This window comes from Camelus ferus, chromosome 8 (assembly GCF_009834535.1).
Source record: "Camelus ferus isolate YT-003-E chromosome 8, BCGSAC_Cfer_1.0, whole genome shotgun sequence".
Taxonomy (NCBI): domain Eukaryota; kingdom Metazoa; phylum Chordata; class Mammalia; order Artiodactyla; family Camelidae; genus Camelus; species Camelus ferus.
This window is the reverse complement of record NC_045703.1, coordinates 32,024,439-32,045,638: the sequence shown is the minus strand read 5'-3', so window position 1 is coordinate 32,045,638 and position 21,200 is coordinate 32,024,439. Positions and strand designations below refer to the sequence as shown.

Here is a 21,200-nt window from a genome sequence, read left to right as displayed (position 1 = left end):
TTATATAAACAAACAGAACATTACTGAACTTGATATTTTCTTCCAAACTTTGCCTTAAATGACTATAATAGTCTAGTGACAATATTCTGAGTACTCTAAATCTCCAGTTTTAATCTTCAACATTAATTTACTTTAATCATAATTTATATTTAAAATTCATAGGTGAATTTATCACTTAGGGAAGTAATTTTTAGAAGCCAAATTTTCAAACCAAAAAAATCTGCTTTCTTTAATGTTATTTTTATTTTTATTTATTTTATTTTTTTGCCTTTTCAAAGTAAGGATACTGCTCTTGGTCTCTTTATCTTGGAAATTAAATTTTTATAGTACTTGGTATAAACATTTTTAGATTACAGTTGTCAACAGTTGCCAAAAGTTCCATTTTTCTCCTTCCAAAAGAAATCTTAACTATCCTGATAATCAAATACAAGGCAGTGGAAATAATAAATAGGAATAAGATTAAGCTGTAAATATACTTAAGAATAAATTTATACTCTTGCTTACACGATAACGATTACATCATCTGATTGGAGCATAGGCACATTGTCAGAGTACAGATAATATGCTTTTTGCATATCTTCAATAAATTATTTCAAATTTTATAGAATAAAATGTTCTCTTGTAAATTGTATTTTTCCATTATATGGAATACATAGATGGAAACGAATATCTGTATTACATAATTAAACATTTTAAAGAGTGCAATTTTACTGTTTTCATAGTTTACATATATTTTTAGGAGAACCTTTTTAAAAGCTTTCAATGCCTTAAATACAGGTATCTGAGACTAGCTAGGCATTCTGAGTGTTTTAAGCCAATATAGTAGATTTTCCACCCTTTAAAAACCATTCTAAATTTTAATGTAATGACATGATTAACCTTAACTTTTCCCCATGTGCTTGGTTTTATAGGATCTTGAGCTCAGAAAATATATCTCCTGGATCTCTACAGTTTCTCTGACATACACAAGATGTAATCCACCGCATCTTCCATTTAAATGACCCTTCATTTGGGCAATCAAACTGAATAGTAATCATTTTAGACTTGTTAGGGACACAGCATCTCTTATCCAAGCATACTCCACAGAAAGTGGGTTTGTAACTCTGCGTGCTTGAGCATCCAGAGAAGACAAATTTCTCAGCTTTGAAGAGTTGGAAAGTAGGTTGGCATGTTTTTCCTTTGGGGATCTGAAAAGATACATGACATTAAGCAGTCACTCTTTAAACTTCATTACAAGGGTTCAGAAAAGTGACACTTTATAGAATACAAATACAAACATAATTATTTTCGGGGCATTAACAGTTGCTATTTAGTGACATCCAGCCCTCTCTACCTTTAAAATCCCCTCTCACCAGAGGAAGTTTTAAGTCCTCCCTGTTCTTCTTCCATCATATAGATTATAGGACCCATTTCCTAATGTTTTTTGCTGTCTACCCTTGACTTAGTTCCACAATAAATGAAAATTTCTATTTTGTTTAGTATCAAGGGCCATGTCTTATTAAATATTTATTTACCTAAGACTTAGCAAATTCTCAAACACAGTTTTGAGTAGATGGATAGATGAATAAAAAACATCTTAATCCCTCTGAAATTGAGTTGTCAGCTTCCTAATGTGATAGGGAATAACTTTTTGGGAATAAGACTGGTTTTGTAGCGTTTCTAAAAACTACTCTTGAGACATTCATCTTGCCAAGTTCCAGAAGTAGGACTGGGTCTAGTTATACAAAGCAACCTTAAAATATCATATCATAGTCCTTTGGCATGTACTAGATAAGCAAAGCGTTTTGGAAATGGTGTGGTTCGCTCTCCATGTTGGTGATACATATCTAAGATCAGAACTTCTCTGATGTTTATAATGTCTGTTTTCATAATTATGATGTATCAGCCAAAATCTTTTATTAGTGGCTTTGGTTCCACTACATGAAATTCAAATAGAAAAAAGTCAGAATCTGAAATGGAAACGGATCTACTCTTAAAAAAAAAACACACACACATGGTGGGGTACCAACCACAACAAATCAGGCTGATCAAGACCCACACTACTAGAGTGTCTAGAATCAACAGGGTATCATGACCCCTCTCATAAAACTTTTCACACAAAGTACAGTTAGATTAATACCTGCTTTCCTCCAAGATAGTCTGACTTTAAGAGTTATAATAAGGTGGTTTTATTAACAAACACCGTTCATGCCTTAAACACACATTCACACATACTTTTCAGGGGTCTTAATATTGGATTATAATAAAGTTAACGCTAAACCTTACCTTTACCATGTTTGATATATTGCTGTCACAAGGCTGAATATAGCACAGTCTTTTCTCTTTTCTCATTTCACAGTTGCTATTTTCATTGGTTACTCTATTAGATATTCCCATCCCACATGTTCTGGAGCAAGGGGTCCACTTTGTTGCTTGCACAAGACATTTTCTTTTCCATATAAGTGGGAGATTCCTATAAGCTAAAGTAAAGAAGTATATGTTTGTGTGTGTGTGTGTGTGTATATATATATATATATATATATATATATATATATATATATATATACTCATGTAGATAATTTTTAATCATTGTTAAGAGTTAATAGATCTGAACCTTTATAGAATATAATTCAGAATAAAATAAGCTTATGGTCTAATTTATCATTCTCTCTTTTTTCCACTTCCAAATCACCTTTCAATCAAGTGTTACAGTCCAATATCTTAGGAGGAATAAAAATACTTTTTGAAAAACTGAGTAATGTACCCATTTGCTTCTTTCTGCTTGGCCAATCCTCTGAGTACTAACTCAGGTTTATATGCTGATGGATATCTGTCTTTTCTCTGGTTCTTGCCTCATGCTTGATACTATTTCTAACAGACATGGAAACAGACATTAGTAGGATTAGGGAATTCAAGATAATCTTTGGAACAACGTGGTCTTAATGTTAAACTTTGCGATATGTTAAAAGCTACGATAGAAGAGTTACATTTGAGAATTCAGCTATCAGTGAGACCAGTTGTTTTTTTCTCCACTTTTTTCAATCCAGTCTTTTAGAAAATTCTCTACATTACACTGAACAAATGTAAATAATCATAGACTAAGTCATGGAAAATGTCCATTCTATTTTATGCATTCAGCCTAATTGTTACATTCCCTATGGTATCAGGCCTATGGTATTCCCTCTGTTGGTGAGCCATTTCATTATCACTTCAGAAACATGGGGAATGGATGGGTGGATGGATGGATAGATCTGTGGGTGAGTGGGTTGGACAGATGGAGTCCCCTTCACTCCCTGCAGCTTAGGAGCAACAAGGGAGGGGAAGGGGGTGAATAATGAAAATAGAAAGAGGGTACAGTAACTCTTCCATCTCCTTGTAAATCCATTGGGAGCTCCTTGTATGCTCATGAATCAGGCACTTGGTTCATTTTAAGCAAACTACATATTGGTTCATTGTCTCAAAGTATTTCTTACAGGTTAATACACATCCTAAAGTGGATGCTTCAGGAGCAAGGTGGTGATTTGAGTTTGCAATTGAATACAGCAAAATTCTTGCTACATTACTTTTAAAGGCCAATTTTTAAAAGACTCCCCTAAAAAATGCTTTCTTGATAGGAAATATCAGTCACTTTGAAGTATGTGCTATCTCTGAATAAAAGAATACTTTGATACCGCTTTCAGTGTTATTACAGTAGGATCTTCAATTGCACATAGCACTGAAGGGGAGGAAACACGGAGATACCTGGAATGTAGGCAACAGTTTAAAGACCACAGCGCAGGAAGCAGATTAAAAGCCTGGCACGCATCTGCAATAAATAAAGGGAGGTTAGATTATCGTGTTACCGGTAACCCCACTTAAAGTTACGCCAAGAGCTGCAGTTTAGAAATTTGCTTAACATTCCATTAAAAAGCAAGAAGCCAGAAGAGGTTTTTAAAGCAAAGGTTTAGTGTCTGATGAGCAGTGAAAAAAGCATGAGGGCAGCAGTCACTGCATGCTTCCTGCTAACCAAGCAAAAGCTAGAGTCCAACCAGAGACCATCTGGAATTAACTACATTTATAAATTACTATCACAAATGTATCTTAAAGCCTGTGTGTGTCATTGTGCTTCATTTTAAAAGCTAAACTCCTGTCTGGGCGCATAAATACAGTTTTGAAGTTAAGCAGAGGAGAGATTTTTTTGTAGCAAAAACACTAACCACTAAGAATGACCATCTGATGCCTCCTCCAGCCAGGTTCCAAGTAAATACAATGAGATTGCTCTAACTTCACAGAGGAGACCAACTTGACCTTTATCCAAAGGTCTTCACTTGTGGACAACTACTGCTTTAAGGTAGCCTCTCACCAGGGAGCCTCACGCACAGGTTCTAAGAACTTGTACTGAGTCACTCAGATCTAATTAAGAAAACCAACTGTTGTACGTTTTGGGAAAAAAAAATGGGGGCTTATAATTTCAAAAGTTTTAGAGTATTATTACTATCATGCTGTTAGCTGAATAACTATGTATGGTAAATGCAAATTCTCAACCTGGGAAATTTTTTCCAATCAATTGGTATAATTGAACTCCCAAAGGAGTTCAATTTTCAAGAGTCAGTTTTCAAATATCTAAAACTTATTTCTCTGATTGTAGTTACTTTTATTAAATATCCATATAAGTGAATTTAGAGTTTTTAGCATACATAAATATTCTGTGTTTCTATGGTACTTTTCATTCCTTAAGCTTTAAATTTCAAGAAGGCATTCTTGATTTCTGGATGAAAACACAGATAACCAGTTATCATCAACGTTGTCCCTTTTGAGTCCTTTCTCACCTCTGCTTCATTTGCTGGCATTTTGAAACTCCTGTCTCCAAAAATTCCTGGCACTTCAATAAGATGCTAGCTTAGAGCAGACCAGGATACAAGGTTTATGAATATACTGATACCAACTGTAAATGGCCAGGTTCTCCAGATGAGTAATAAAGAATCTCATTACAAGTTTCTGACCACACATACCTGGGTAACCTACTCAAAAATGCCCGTGTGTCCATTTATTTAGAGAGAGAGGTTGGTAATTGTTAAGCTTTACTTTCAGAGTAAATGAAAGGGAAATTTTTTATCAGCAGTTTTCTCTGTTTTTAGAAATAATATTTACAAATTCAAATATTTTCCATCAGTAGCCTTCCATTTCTGCTTTTATCATATAGAAAAGTTGCCTTTGGAAATTTCTGGAACTGGAACCTCACACTTCTTGCCCATAATATAATGATACAAATAAAAGTTTTTCCAGACCAGGGTGCATGTGAACAGTATTAAGTCAGTTTTCCTGAGAAGAGGTTAAATGGAAATAAGCAGAGGTGGTAAGATTTTAGAAGAGTTTTCCTGACCTAGTAGAGCTTTTGAAAACTGAAATAGTTCACTGGAAAAATCTAGAATAGTATAAAAATCCCTTTTTCAGACATTTAGAGCATACCTGCCTGAGGCAGAGACTGGGCACGACAGCACACTCAGTCTCACACTGACCACCAGTCAGCAAGTACTAACTGGGTACCTTCACTACAGAACAGGCACATGGACAAGAACCAGGCGAAGCCACACATGAGAAACAGTTCTACTTATGAGCACCTGGCATTGTTTTGTAGCTTGTTGAAAGCTGCTGTTGTGACGATGCCAGGCCACATTTTGATTGATCAGTCTTCTTTCCACCTTTAGCCCCCGAGCAGTGACTGTCAGCCAGCTTTGGTATGAACAGAGGTGTGCATCCAATGGCCCCACTCACACAGAGGCAGCTGAACAGTGGATGGGGCTGGAACACTTGGCCATTATGATAATGAACCCTGTTGAACTCACATCCCACAGCTACAAGGTCTGAAAAGAGAAAAGAGCAAAATCACCCCAAAAGCCACAACTGATAGTCTAGACCTCCAGTTATAAACCACAGACGAAATTGCTATCTCCTTTATGAAGTATAGTTCTCAACTTCTAGGCACCAGCTGGAACCTCCTTCACAGACATCTGTTAAAAGTGAAAATGAGACATTTTTATTATATCACTGGCTATTAGCCCCAAATGGTCACCTTTGTAATTAAGACCCTGTTTCCTGTTCTGAAGTAAAGTTAAAAAATCACTATGGCTCTAGAAGTGAGATAATGATCGTAAACCTCAGAGTTGGGTTGATGGCTGGTGAGACACAGCTCCAACAATAAGCTGGGATATATTCCTAGGAAGTTAGGATACATGAATGGATGAAGAAATCATAATTTGCTTAATCACAATACTGCATAGTAACTGATTTTTTTTGTTAAGAGAATTAGAAAAAACTTTCACTTCCTTGGAGGGATTCTTGACCTGGATCAGCAGTTTTCAAAGTGGGACTGTGAACCCCTGGGAGTAACTGAGGCCCTTTCACAGAATCTGCGAGGTCAAAACTTTTTAGAATACTAAGATGTGACTGATGTCTTCACTGTGTTGATATTTGCACTGATGGTGCAAAAGCAGTGGTGGCTAAAACTGCTGCTGGCACCTGAGCATGAATCAAACTGTACAGGTTGTCACTGTATTTTCCTTGCTGTGCACTTATACATTAATGTACTTAAAAAAAAAAAAAGGTTTTAATCAGGGAGGGTACAGCTCAAGTGGTAGAACACATACTTAGCATGCACAAGGTCCTGGGTTCAATCTCCAGTACTGCCATTAAAAATAAATAAACCTAATTACCTTACTGCACAAAAAAAAATTTTTAGTAAGTTTTTGGTTTTACCTAAGAATGGCCTTAATGATATAGTAAAAATTACTAATTTTATTAGATCTTATCAAATACATGTTTAATATTCTGTGTGACAAAACAGGAAGCATATATAGAGCATTTCTCTAGAGATTATACCGAAGTGCAGTAGTTATCTTGAGGAAAAGCACCTGTGTTATTGTTTGAGTTGTGGGCTGAACTAAATACTTTTTTAGTGGTAATTTCCCCTGAAGAAATGACTGACAGATAAATCATGATTATTCAGACTTGGGTATTTGGCAGACGTTTTCTTGAATTATCAACAAAGTGAGCCTGTCACTTCAAGGAAAACAATGAACAGTACTTGTTGCCAATGATAGAATTCAAGCTTTCAAGCAAAAATTAGAATTTTGGAAAACTTGTATCCACCACTGAGATCTTTATAGCTACCTAATATGTAGACTTTTCTGATGACATGGATATTAATGTGATTTATAAAAAAAATCTACATAACCCATTATTCCCAACTGATATTTTCCAAATAATTAATGCAGTGGTATTACAAAATTATGCACGAAGAAAAGCCCCATTCCAAGTAGGTCTTGGATAGACTAGTGTATTTTAAAATCACAGAATTTGACAAGCTTATTAATACAGTTTCAGATTCCATGTGATACAGCTAATTTAAGAAACTCCATTTCTCAAATTTTAATACAATACCCAAAAAGAATACTCACAGTTATTTGAAAAGTCTATTAAAATATTCCTTCCTTTTCCAAAGATAAATCTTTGTGAGACTGGAATCCTTTCATATGTTTCAAACCAATACAACATACAGCAATAGGCTGAATGCAGAAGCAGATGTGAGTCTAGCTATCTTCTGTTAAGCTAGACCTTAAGAGAGATTTGCAAAAATGTGAAACAATTCCATTTCCACTCTTCTCACTAAATTTTTCTTTTGAAAATAAATTTTTTTCACATATATATTATTCCTATTATTTTGCAATGGGTTTGTTATTTTTTAATGAATTAGTAAATATCATGTACATCATGTAAATGTAAATATTTTTACATTTCTAATCCACTAAATACCAACAGATAACTCACATAAACAAAATCTCTTTGGGTCCTCATTGACTTCTAAGACTAAAGGGATCCTCAGACAAAAAAAAAAAAAAGCTTAAAAACCATTGTTTTATATCACGAATCAGCACATTTTCTGTAAAGTTGTATCTTAGCTTTTATAGACCATTCAGTCTCTGTTGCAGCTACTGGACCTGCTGTTGTAAAGCAGCCACAGACCATATGTAACTGAACTGGTGTGGCTGTGCTCCGATGAGGCATTATTTACAGAAACAGACTGTAGGCCAGGTTTGGTCCCTGTGCCATAGTTTGTGACCCCAGTCAGAGATCATCCCCACCCCATCCTCATGGCTATGCTCTGTTAAAATACTCATCACATTGCACATGAAATTACTTGTGGAAAGATCCATCTGACACAATAAACTGTGACGCTGTGGAGGCAGGGCCTGTATCTTTTTTCCCCTGTGGTGTCCTCAGCTGCTGGTCATGTTGCCTGGCTCAGCAGTGGATGCTAAGACTTTGTTAGGTTAATGAAATAACTTGCCCAGCACTGTTTGGGAGAAAGGGGTGTCCTGAATGCCAGAGTCTGATAGGTCATGTTTTCCCTCTTAAATTTCCGTAAGTAATAGCTAACACTTTTGAGAGTTTACTGTACATCAGATATTGTGCTAGGTGTTTTGGGTTTTATTTCATTATTTCATTTGATCCTTCTAACAACTCTATAAGATAGGAAGTGCATATAATATAATTAAGCCACAGAGAGGTTAAGCAATTTGATCAAGGTCACTCAGCAGACAGAGCTCAGAATTTGAGCCCAAAGCCTACATTCTTAACCAGTGTAATAAAGTGCTGACAGGGGCATCAGGCTATCAAACTGGAATGGTTCCACATTCAGCCCACCTCCAAAGCTGTGTTCCCATTCCATGCTCAGTCGAACTTCAGCCAGTAATTTGCCTTCCCATTTAGGCTTTTCCACAGAGAAACTCAACTGCCCAGCTGACAGAAGTTATTTCTCTTCCCTGAGAAGTTTTATTTTTTAATCCTAAATAAATCAGCATCCTGAATTATTTCCAAGGTGTTATTGTAGGTTTAGATGGTCTCAAGCAGCCTCCAGAGCTAAGATCCATAACGCTGAGGGTCTGGTTGTCACTTAGGGTACCCCTACCTTCCTTTTTACAAATCTGCCTCAGTAACAAGCACAGTAACTTGATAGTTGGGAAGTATGAGATTAAAGCAGTCTGTCTGAATATTAGGTATGTATCCTTACATGTTAAGCAAGATTGTTTTTAGTACAGAAAAGGCTGAATTTACATTGTTTTTTGACAGTATTAACAAAAGATGTCATTTTGTGGCACTTTAAGAAGTCAGACTCTATGTACCTAGTTTCTCCTATTTTTATCATTAAAAGCAATTACTTGAGAAGAACTGCAAGATCATTTCAATGCAATAAAAATAGCAGGTTTCTGAACAGGTGTAAATACCTGCTCATTTCACATGGTGTCCAGCATGACAAAGCCAGTCTTATTGGTGCATGAAAACCAAACCCACCTCATAGTCAGACTAAGCTGATTGTTCCAAATTAACAATTGGAGGAAAAAAATCCTGTCTAGATTCAACATCTTCCAGCTGGCCCAGAAGGAAATACTTACATGCACACACTCCGGTCTCGTACCTAGGCCTGTCTGCTGAGTAGTCACAGTACAGCCCTTTGTGGGGGTCACAGAGGTCAGCTTCGTTGCAGGTGTCCCCTGGTTGCTTAGCACAGATTTTACAGCATCCACAGCCATCTCTCACCAAGCTCACTCCAGGAGGGCAACTGGGCTTCTGACGAGGGCATCTACAGGGCCAGTGACAAAACTGTTTACGATGGTGCACTTCTGACGCTTCTCCAGGCCTTCCTTCAGGTGCCGTGTCGAGCAGCCCAGTACCCTGGGCCCTGCAGCAGAACTTCATTTGACAGTAAAGTTGAGATTAGAAATGGTTCCTCAAACTAATTCCAGAAGTTTTATTAGAAATAGGATTTCTCGAAAATTGCTAGAATGGTGCAGTGAGTTGTAACAATAATAATATCTATCAGTTTTTGACATGATCAATCTCTTAAAACTTCTCTGCACTCAGCCTCCAATGTATGACTCCTGCTCCTCCTTTCTCACTGATGGCTCCTTCTCAGTTTCTTTTACTGGTTTCTTCTCATCACCTTCATCTCTCAACAGTGGTGCCCCCTGTGGGTAAGACTTCAGAAGTACCTCCCTTCACTGTGTCTCTGATCTCTACCCAGGCCTCTCTCATGAACTCAAACTGCCTCCTTCACAGATCTCCACTTAGATACTTGCCAGGCATCGCAAACTGAACATGACCCCAAACAAACTCCCAATTTCCCCCTCTAATCTACTCTTCCTTACAAGGGAAAGAGAGAGACAGGCGTGCCAGAGAAGATGTGATGGTAGATGCAGGGGTAGACAAGATGCCACTGCTGAAAGGGGTCCTGAGCCAAGGAATGTGGGCAGCTTTTTAAAGCTGGAAAAGGCCAAGGACAGAGTCTCCCACAGACTCCCCAGAAAGAACACAGCCCTGCCCTGATTTCAGCTCTGTATGGCCTATTTTCAGACTACATATGTCCAGAATTGTAAGATAGTAAATTCGTGCTGTTTTAAGCCACAAAGATTATGGCCTTTTGTTACAATACCAATAGGAAACCATACAACCCATGCAATAAATGAGGACCATGAGGGTCAGATTATTTAATCTGCTCGAGGTAAATGGTAGAAGAGGGACTTAAACCAGGCAGGTGGATCATAGAGCCTGGGCTCTCAATCCTTACCCTCCTCCCTTCCCCAGGCCAGGGTCTGGCCACAAACTAGCTTTGATATTGAACTGATCACTGAATCTCTGCATCTGTTTCTCCTCACCAGCCTAGACTCTCCCCCTAACCTCACAATGAACTCATTCATTTCTGCTGGGTACACCCCACTTGGATGTCCCACGGCACCTCACCATCTCCCTTCCCCCAATAAACTGCTCCTCCACTAATCATCTCCACTTTTATGAATGGTGGCACCGTCCACTGAGTTCCCCAAGCCAGGAAGCTGAAGGTCAACCTCATCTGCTCCACCTCCTTCATCCGTCACACCTAAAGTCACCGACCTGCAGGCAAGTGCAGGCCCCTGAGCACAGCATTCAGGACCCTCCTCATTCAGGACCCTCCTGGTCTCTTGAGTTCCTTAGCTTCCAGCAAGTGAAAGTGTCTGTGATTCTGTGCATATCTGATGCTGTGCCTTCTGCTTGAAATCTTATTCACCTGCCCCGACTCCTTCACTGAGTTATCACCTTTTCCAGAACTTTCTGTAACCTCTCCATGCTCCCTTTTACATGTCTGTGTACTGAAATTATATGTTTAAGTGCCTCTCCACTCACCATAAAGCTACCCAGCCTCAGGGACTGCAAGTTGACTTGCTAGTGTACTGTTAGCACTTCGCACAGTGCCTGGCAAGTAATTTCTGTAATTAACTCTCCATTTTTATTTCATGGACTGGAAGGCAGTTGGATTGATCCAGAGATCTAAATCTCCTTCCAACTCAAAAACTCTACATTTAAAAGTATCCGTTTGAAATTCCACCATTAATCCCTCAGTCTTTTTTCTTATGAAACACATAACCCCCAGAGTAATGTGTTCAGCTACTATTCAGGTTGAATATACAATGTGAAAATAGACTTTGAGGATACAGTGCTGCACTTCTGGAAGAGGAGGAGGGGAAATGGAAATTTCAAATGTAGAAGGGAGTAGAAAGAGCGAGGCTAGAAATAGTGAATGAGTGTCCACTTCTCAACCTTGCCTGGGTTCAGCCGTGGTTACCAGGGACCCCTAGCCAGGTTCAGTGGCCTCTCAGCTGGGCTCATGTTCATGGACCTTCTTGGCCCTCTCCTTGCCCCACCCATCTAAGGTCTTTGACTCTCAATCAATCCTCTTCCTTGGCTTTCAAGGCACCAGCCTCCCCAGTTCTGCCCCCATTTCTAAACATACTTTCTCAGTCTCCTTTGCAGGCTCCTGTTACCCTGATTTGGGTTTACAAGTATTTCATGACCTTCATGTTTTGCTGTTCTCACTCTGCACACTGTCTCTTGGCCATCTTGTCCACCTCCTTGCCTTCAATTTCCACCGTATGCAGCTTTAAATCTAAATTTCCATCCAGGACTTCTCCACTGAGCTCAGACCCATACAGCTGACTGCCAAATGGACATCTTCACTAGATGGTCCTACTGAGAAAACTTACATCCCAAACTTATTGCCCCACCCACCTGAGACAGCTTCTCTGTACTTTGGAGTTAGAATCCAGGAGTCATCCATGTCACCCTCCCCACCCCGACCCCCCAAAGTCATTCAGCGACCAATCCTGCCTATTCTCCTCACAGCCCTACAACTAGTCACTCTTTCCCATCTTCACTGCTGCTAAGTGCTCTTGTAGCAAGTTTCTAACTGCTCTCCCACCCTCAAGAATGACTTGTCCAATGAATCTATGTCACAGCTGGGAGTATCTCTTTAAAAAACATATCTGATTTTACTCCTCAAAGCCCATCAGTGGTTCCTTCTACTGTCAACAGTACACAGCCCAGACTTCTGAGCACGGTGTCTAAAGCCCTCTGTGTGCTGTTCTCTCTAGCCGTGGCGCTCAGTGCCGTCTCCTCCTATGCCGTGCAGTGTACTAATGCGCCAGGTCGGTTTCTCCTCCATGTTTTTCCTCACGTTGCTCCCTCTAACGAAGTGCCCACTCCCAAAACTGCCCACCTGGGGACACCTGATCACCTTTCCAGTATTGAAGCACTTCTACATAATCTGAGGTCACAAGGTAACACTGTTGAAAACCACAGATAAGGAGAAAAATCTTGAAATCAGCCTGAGAAAGGGGGGAGTATTACACACAAAAGAATAACAATAAAAACAAGATCTGACTTGTTATTGAAAGGAGGAAACCAAGACATCCTTCAGTAGGTGAGTGGTACCTCCAGACAGTGGAATATTATTCAGTGCTGAAAGAAAATGCGCTATCAAACCATGAAAAGACATGCATATTTCTAAGTGAAAGGAGGCAATCTGAAGTGTACATACTGTATGATTCCAAATACATGACATTCTGGAAAGGGGCAAAACTATGGAGACAAAAAGATCCATGGCTGCCAAGGGTTAGGAGGAGCACAGAGGTGGAGCACAGAGGATTTTTAGGGCAGAGAAAATACTCTGCACGACAATGTAATGGTGGATACATGTCATTATACATTTGTCCAAACTCATAGAATGTACAACACCAAGCGTGAATGCTAATGAAAACGAAGGACTCTGGGCAGTTATGATGTTGTCAGTGGGGGTGCATCAGTTACAACAAATGTAACACTCTTGCAGGGGATGTGGATAATGGGGGGAGGCTCTGCACTTGTACGGGCAGGCAGTATACAGAAAATCTCTGTACCTGCCTCTCAGGTTTTCTGTAACCCAAAAACTTCCCTTAAAAATTAGGTCTTTTTAAAAAGGAGGAGAAGGAGAACAAGACACCAGGAGACAATACTAAAAAGAAAAAACAAAACTGTCAACCTGGGATTCTATCTCCAGTGAAACTATCAAAAATGAGGTGAAATTAAGACATTTCCAGATAAACAAAAACTGAGAGAAACTGTTGCTAGTGTGCCTGCCTTACAAGAAGTACTAAAGGAAGCTCTTCAATCTGAAGGGAAAATTACAAAAGATAGCAATTTAGAAATACAGGAAGAAATGAAGGGTCCTGGAAATGGCAAATATGTGGTAAATAAAAAGGATTATATATATTTCTTATCTTTTCTTTGGACATTTTGATTGTTTTCAAAATCAAAATCTCACAACAACAAAAGAATCATCAGAATGACGACACAGAAGGAACGAGGGCCTTGACCACAGAGCTGAGCTTATGTATAGCTGGGATCTTAGATAACTTTCATTTATTTGATCTTTAAGCCTCAACCCTCCTCTGTAAAACAGGACTAATAATATCCACTTTGCAAGGTTATTTTGAGGATGAAGTTCATGACTAAAGTGCCTGGCATACTACTTGGCACATGCTAGGTGTTCAGTAAAAGGTAGGTATTATCAGAGCCTTCAGAAATTCACAATGGCAAAGTTAAGGAAAATAATATTTTTTTTGTTGCTCTATCTATAACCTTTTTTTGTGTGTTTGCTTTTGTTTTTATTTTGGGCATATTTATGTTGGAATATTTGCTGTTTAGAGATATGTTTTAGTTCTCAATCCAGGAAAATGACAGGCCTTTTCCAAGAATGGTGGAACAGGAAACAAGCAGTCCCATCTCACCCCCACTGGGGAAAAACACCCCTCCCCATTAACAGTACCACTGACATCCTTGCTACGATCCTTTTAAAATTTTAAATCTCTCCCTTTATAACAAAAACAATTTTCAGTCCCTTGTTTTCTAAAATAACCTACCATTTACTGTCCCGATCAACCACAGACTCGTCCCTGTTTCCTAAACCACCAGGTTTCCAAAGCTCTGTCCTCTGGTCTAGCAATAACCTCCACCATGTAAATAAATCCATAAATAAGTCACCTTGTTTCGATCTTCTTAAAAAAAAATACTAAGGCAACGAATTGCTCACATTAAATTAAACGTCCCTTTGGTCTGCTGCTTGAAATATTTCAAAGTCTCTGCAGACTGCTTCCCTTTCATGAAAAGTGAGAAACACATGGGTTAAGAAAAGACTAAGTAATAGAATGTTTTAAAAATACACATGTTTGTTCCCAAGCGCTCCTTTCAAACAAGGACAGGCTTAGCTGAAGGAAGTCGTCAAGATCACTTTTTCCAGTGGCTCCAGGCACATTCTGCTCCAACCGCGGGGAGCTGAGCCCTGGCCGCGCGCCCACCGCGGGGCACCGCTCACCCCACCCGCCGCGCTGGGCTGCAGCTCCCCGAGCACGCGTGCGTGTCAGGCCCCGCCAAACCATACATCTTATGAAAATTTGGGAGCTGTTCAAACACATCAGAAGCAGGATTAAGTGCCCTTACCTGAAAGGGAGAAAAGTTTTCCACTCTTTCCTGAAGCTAATGAACTAAAACAGGACTTGCTGTGGAGAGGAAAAATGGCTCCCCACTCGTCTGCAAGTATTTCCACAAGGAATGCATCCCTTCTCTCCCCCCATCTTCGCCTGCCTTTTTATTTTTGACCTGGAGAAATAAGAGCTGCCGCAGTCCCTGGGGGCAGGAGTGGCGTGAAAGCCAGGACCTACCTGCGACAGAGCAGCCAGGAGGAGCGTGGAGAGGAGCGGGCCCCGCATGTCCCCGGCCCGCGCCGCAGCTGGAGATGGGAGGCCGGCGCCGCACAAAGCTCTCCTCTGTCTCCTGGCGGAAGGACCCACGCCTCCACCTCCCAGCTCCTCACTTGGTGCTCCTGCTTTCAGACTCAGCTTTCCCGGATCCCTTTTAATACCCTGTTTACTTTCAGGCGACTCTTCTCTTATTTACCTCCGCGGTGGCCAGGGGCGCGCTCCTCCCAGGCTGAGAAGGGCAGATCAGTGATGACTTCTGTTTGAGTAACTGTTCTACCCGCTCCTAGAGATCAGAGCCCAGCCTTGGGCAAAATGATGAAGTTAGATGAATTTTCCCTCCTTAGCCTCAGCCTCTCGTCTGAGTTGGCCTGCCCCAGGCCTTCTCTGTGCTGCTTGCTTCCCCTGGCGGGTACTGGCCTGACCTCTGCCCGCAGCGGTCGCATCACAGCCTGCGCTGGGGCTTCTCCCTCCACGTCCCGAACAGGATCCCACAGGCCTTTCCTGACTCCCCCAGCTTCTAATCGCTGTGCCCTATACTTACCTCTACTACAGCGCGTCTCTCACACCAGATGGATTAGGTTTGGGGAAATGTAGATGGAACACAGGTGGACGCCTGCTTGAGGTGCCTGGCCTGAGGGGAAGCCCCCTTCTGTGGTCAGGGCCTCATGAGAGTAAAGTTAACCCCAATCTTTTGGAGCTAGGGTAAAACAACTGCACTAGTGGCTGTCATTCATTTAACAAATTCAGATTTTTTAAAAAATTATTACAGATTTGTGTCCCCCTATCCTTCTAATTCTGCCCCCTCCCCTGGCCTGTGTAGTCACCAGCCCATCTCCTGTGTCCAGTTGTGTGTGACCTCGTACCCGACTTTCTCGACCTTGGTCTTTGACCAGTTATCTTGACAGGCGTCTGCCATGAGGCTTTGTCTTCTTGTGGATCCAGGGTCTGGCCCACCTTCCCGGCCCATCCTAGGGCCGATTTCTATTCCCTTTGACCTGTTACCTCTCCTCCTTTTACCTGTTACCTTACCTCTCCTGGGCTCACTGCTTACCTTTGTTTCTGTGTATAAAGACATAGTGAGTGGAACTCACCAGCCCAAGACCTGGAAAAAAACTGGGCCAACAACAGGGAATCTGGGGTCCTCAGAGACCAAGGACTCCATAAAATGTACACATATCTTCTACACAGTTTACTAAGTAGTCAATTACCCCATAATTACATACACACCAAACAACAAGGAATACCCAGTGTACTTACAAGGTCCACTCTTTATCCCTTCCCTCCTCCCTGAGAAATAGGACAAAAACCTGTGTAATAGGAAAGACCCTCTGTATTCGATTACAAGTTAATCACTAAAGGGATGCTGCCTATAAGCTTAAATTATACATAATGGTCCATCTCTGGGAACCCTGCCTCCCAAGTAATGAGGTTAAGCTAAAATACCTTTGTTTAGTTCACAGGAAACATCCTGGCCAGGCCCACCTGTGAATGGCTATGGGAAGGAAGAAATTAACACATGCCTTCCGAATCCAGCCAGAACCAGGAAATCACTCCTCCTTTTAGCATAAAGGAAACCTGAAATCTGACTCTGGGAAGATGGTTCTTTGGGACACTAGTCCACTACCTTCTACCTCAGGTCTGCTGGCTTTCCAAATAGTCACCATTCCTTGCCCCCAACAACTCATCTCTCGACTTACTGGCCTGTCATATGGCAGTATAAGCTTGGACTCCCGAGAACAGCGTAGCGAAGGAAGATGGGTCCACATTGGTCCAATCTGACTATTATTTTTCTCTCTCTGGCTTAACACCATCTGACCTTTGGGTTCCCAGCCTCAGTGATTCCTGCATCACATGGGCCATGAGAAAGGATCATTTCTTATTTCGTCACTGGTTTATCAAAAGCAGAAGAATCTAAGCCCAGGATTAGCATAATTATCAGCTACATCCCTCCTATTCCAAATGTGATGCCATGCATCTGTTTAGTGTTTGAACTTGAGATTCATGCTCCCCACATTAGGTCTCTGTGAAATGCTGGCAACAGCAGCCATTTTTCTGGAAATGGCTTCCCTCCCTCTGCAGTCTCTCTGCCATGGGCCGGGAAGGTGTCATACTCACCATCCTTGCCTCTTGGTAGGGAAGGAACATCCTACTTGAGAATGAACTTGGAATTCCCCAGTGTATGGAATGGATGGGTCTGGATTACCTGCTGTCACATGTGTTTGGACATCTCCAGCCATGGGCTTGCTCCTGTTTAGCTAGTTCAAGCCTACTATGGATGGACTAAGTGAATAGGATATTTCTAGAGGTTGGGACTGCCAACTTCTACTTTAGATGACAAGAGCCATCACGGTGACATCCTGCTCTAAGCGCTTCCGTCTATTATCTCATTTAATAAAATGTCCATCTGCCTAGGTGTTCATTTCACAGGGGTTTGGCTTATGATACACATTCAAATAGACATGTCACTGAGCATAACCAATGTTTGCATCCTGTTTCATGATTTATAAGGAAGTTCACATGTATTATCTTTTTTAATTTCACAGCTCAGTGAGGTAGGCAAAAGCGTATTACCATCCTCATTTAACAGAGTAAAAAGTTGAGGTTAAGTGATTGTACTTGGTCAACAGAACACACGTAATCCTCCAGAGCTATATAATCTATGGGGAGAGAAGACGCTGAACAAACACGCAAAGTATCCATGGCTAAAAACTGAATACAAGCTAAGAGCTAATAGCAAAGAACAAGAAACCACATGAGAGAACAACAGGTAGGAGCTCATTTAGATTGGGGGCAGGGAGGACGCCTGTGAGGAGGTGGCACAGAGAGCTGAGAGAGGAAGCTGGCTGAAGACTTCCGGTCCAGTGCTCTCTCCACCGGCAAAACGCGCACCTCCGATGGTGACACGCTCTCTCCGTGAAGCGCACACCCCACTGCCCTCGCCGTAGGATTCCTGAAATCCTTCTATCAGGGACATCATCTCGGCTAGAACAGTGCCTTCTCCTGGGAGGTTGCGCCACCTAGGCAGGCAGAGATCAGCGCCACAGGTCTGCAGCACACTGAGCAGTGGATGAGTCTCCCTTCCCTCATCCCCTCGTCCTTCTTTCCTTCTCTTATCCATGGTGGAGAGGGAACTATTGTCAGTCCAAGAGAAGAGACAGACATTACTGGAGTAGGAACGCTCCAAAAGTGTGCGTCATGGACTCAGCGGATCCTCGCAGCATCCCTGCCGGGGGGTCCGTTGACTACCATCTTTGAGGAAACTGAGGAGAGCAAGAGGTAGAACCAAGATCCCGAGCGTTTAAGCCACCTGCTCTGCTGCCTCTCTGCGTGGCCTGTGAACTACACAGTGCTCTGTAGCAGGATCGTTCATCCAGATACTAACTTGCATTGTGTTCTCAACGTTCCCCCCGCCCTTGGTCTCCTCTCTAATTTCGAGAAGTTAGTGAGGCCATTTATATTCCCTTCCGTCCATCCTCCAAGCAGAAGACGGAAGCTGCCAATGCTTTATCTTGTCTTTTGGGAAACTAGATCTCACTGAAGAGCTGAGGCTGGGAGGGGAGAGGGGAGTGAGTCTGCGGCAGCACAGAGGAAGCAAGGGAAGCAGGTGGGGTGGAGGGTGGGGGTGGGGACTGGACACTCAGGCTGTCTCTGTGCGAGTTCCCCGAGGCCCTCTGTGTCGGTGCAGAGCCCTCAGTGCCAGTGCAGACATGGACCATCAGGGTGTGGGCAGTCAGCTCGGAAAGTGTGGACCAGAGGCCTGGCCTCTTTCCCAGGCACCAGCTAGGCCTCCTGGATTGTTGTTTAACCTCTGATGGTGGCGGTGGTGGTGGTGGGAGCCACACTCCAACAGCGGCTTAGAATAATACATGTCTCTCCAGATGGAGATGGGGGAGGGTGGCTCAGAGCCAGGTTTAACTTAAATGTGAACTTTAATTTTAATTAATTAATTAATTAATTTAATTAATTAAAATTTGAATTTGAAGGAAATGAAGAAACAGATGTTTCCTACACTCCCAGATTTGTGGCTTCATGTTCAGCCTTGCTACAAATACTGTTTAGTCTCACAAAACCACCGTTCTCCTGGAGTGAGCGCTCGCCCCTGAAAATCCACAGGCCTCAGAACCACAATCCATGCCAGGATGTCTATACCAGCGTCAGCTCTCTATCCGCCTCCGGCTGGTTCTACACCTAGATCTCTAATCGGGGATTCTTCCAGCCAGTTGCTATTCCAGCCCCATGGTGCTGAAGGACAGTCAAATGGCAGGTCTTCAATCCAAACTTCTTGGGTATTTAAAAGGACTTCTTTTAAAATCACCCTAAAACTGCCAAAGCTAGTCATGTCTATGATCTTGCATAATTTATCCACTGCATCCTTTTGTGCCCTGTTTCTAACTATTACTAATTGTTGCACTTCTCATTTACCTCTTTCCTATGTGTATGTCTTCTGTTAAATGTAGCTTTTTTTTTTTTTTTTTAAAAACAAAGCTCTCACCTGGAGATCCCAACATGAATTTCATGATGCATGACTGGGAGAGCAGGTTTACTCTCTCTTCCTCCACTAACCTACACAAACCTCTTTTACCAACACCTGTGCACTCTCTGCGGGGCTGCACCAGGCCTGCTAAGGTGCTGCCAACGCCCCCACCTGGGATAACGGTTGCCAGAGTCCCAGGATGGCCTGGCTCTGCTTGGCCTCCCATCCAGCTTGTAGTGAACCAGGTCCAAGAATGAGCAGCCCCTGACAACCACAACTCGCTGGCCCTGCCATCTGCGTGGGCCTCGCAGCAGAGTCTCCTTGAAAAGAAGCAGGTGCCCTCGTTCCCAGGGCATCAGAAAGTCAGGCTGCAGCCCAAGGAAAACAAGGCCAAATACCTCAAAGGATCTAATTGACTTTGTCACTTGGCCCTGTTAGACTGGTTTGCAGGGGGAGCCCTGTGTGGGAAAGGGAGCTGAGTTAATCAGATGCAGGCACTGAGAGGCCTCATGAGAAGCAGGAAGGAAGAGAAGAGGAGGACAAGGTATTTCCTGTATTTCTGAAGATGGGTGGAGCTCATCTTTCAGAGAAAGGAGAACAGGCATACTGTGGTGTCATCCCTGAGCTTCAAAATGATGGCATTTGTGAATCATAATCCAATTATACATGTAGGCCCGCTGGCAGGTTGACAGGATGCTGGACTTCACATCCAAGTTCTGCTACTTATGAGCTCGCTGACCTTGGAGAGTCTCCTCCAGCCCTCCCCATCTCTGGCTTTCTTAACCCCTCTAATCCATCCTCGACACGGCTGCAGATTTATCTTCCTTAAACACAAGTTTGACCAAGTCACTATCCTACTAAAAACCTTTCTCTTTCACCCCCTTACACCTGGGATAAAATCCTGCTCCTGGTTAGCTCAATGGAAGACCCTCTGTGATGCAGCAACCTTCCCTGGGGCCTCGCCCCTCCTCGCCCCTACATTTACGCAGCACAGAACTGCTCTGCTTGGAGTTTTCCCAGCCTCCTGCCTTTGTTTTTGTGGTTCTACCAGGAGAACCCTGCCCACTGTTCACTGGTCTGGTGAACCATTCACATTAGTGACTCTCCCCTTAGAAGCCTTCCTAACCAACACTGCCGAGTTAAGTTCTTCAAGCTCTTTGTGCATATCTAATGACTTTGTCAAACCTGTATTGCAATCATGTGTTTCCATGGAGGACTGCCAGATTTAGCTAATAAAAAGTATGATAATAATAACGATAAAATATCCAGTTAAATTTTTTAGTATATATAGGACATATTTATACTAAAAATGTATTCGTTCTTAACATGAACCTCAAATTAGCTGGACATATGTTTGTATGGGTTTTCCCTCCTAGACTGAGTCACTTGAGAGTGGAAACTCATGAGACCTGGCGACATAGCCTTGGTACCCATAGAATGACGGGCAGGTTCTTGCTAATCCCTGTTTTAACTTTACCTGATGGGCACTTGGGATTTCTAGCCTTAAGTTATTCGTTTTTCAGGCAAATGAATAAACAAGACATTTATTTTTTTTTCGCCTTTTAACATCAGATCTCCTTTTGAAGGCGAAGTGTTGCTCCATGCGCAATTTAGACTGCAGTTTCTAATTTTCCACATCCAACCTGCAATGAACACCAACGGAC

General features: G+C 41.9%; 1 protein-coding gene across 7 annotated transcripts in view; it reads right to left on the bottom strand.

Annotated features, from left to right (window-relative positions):
* Window positions 1–196: 196 nt before the first annotated feature.
* The window catches only part of CCN6 (cellular communication network factor 6), a 99,089-nt gene continuing 78,085 nt past the window's right edge, over window positions 197–21,200 (bottom strand). For 2 of the 7 annotated variants that reach the window (XM_032484724.1, XM_032484725.1), the window contains 4 exons: window positions 9,411–9,708; window positions 5,580–5,822; window positions 2,266–2,459; window positions 197–1,187 (listed from right to left, as the gene is read on the bottom strand). In XM_032484724.1, coding sequence (XP_032340615.1) covers window positions 906–1,187; window positions 2,266–2,459; window positions 5,580–5,822; window positions 9,411–9,708 — 1,017 coding nt within the window. In that variant the 3' untranslated portion in view covers window positions 197–905. Of the gene's footprint in view, window positions 1,188–2,265; window positions 2,460–3,720; window positions 3,785–5,579; window positions 5,823–9,410; window positions 9,709–15,023; window positions 15,277–21,200 lie in introns of those variants that run through there. The other 5 variants (XM_032484723.1, XM_014561498.2, XM_032484728.1 and 2 more) reach the window with 5 other exon arrangements.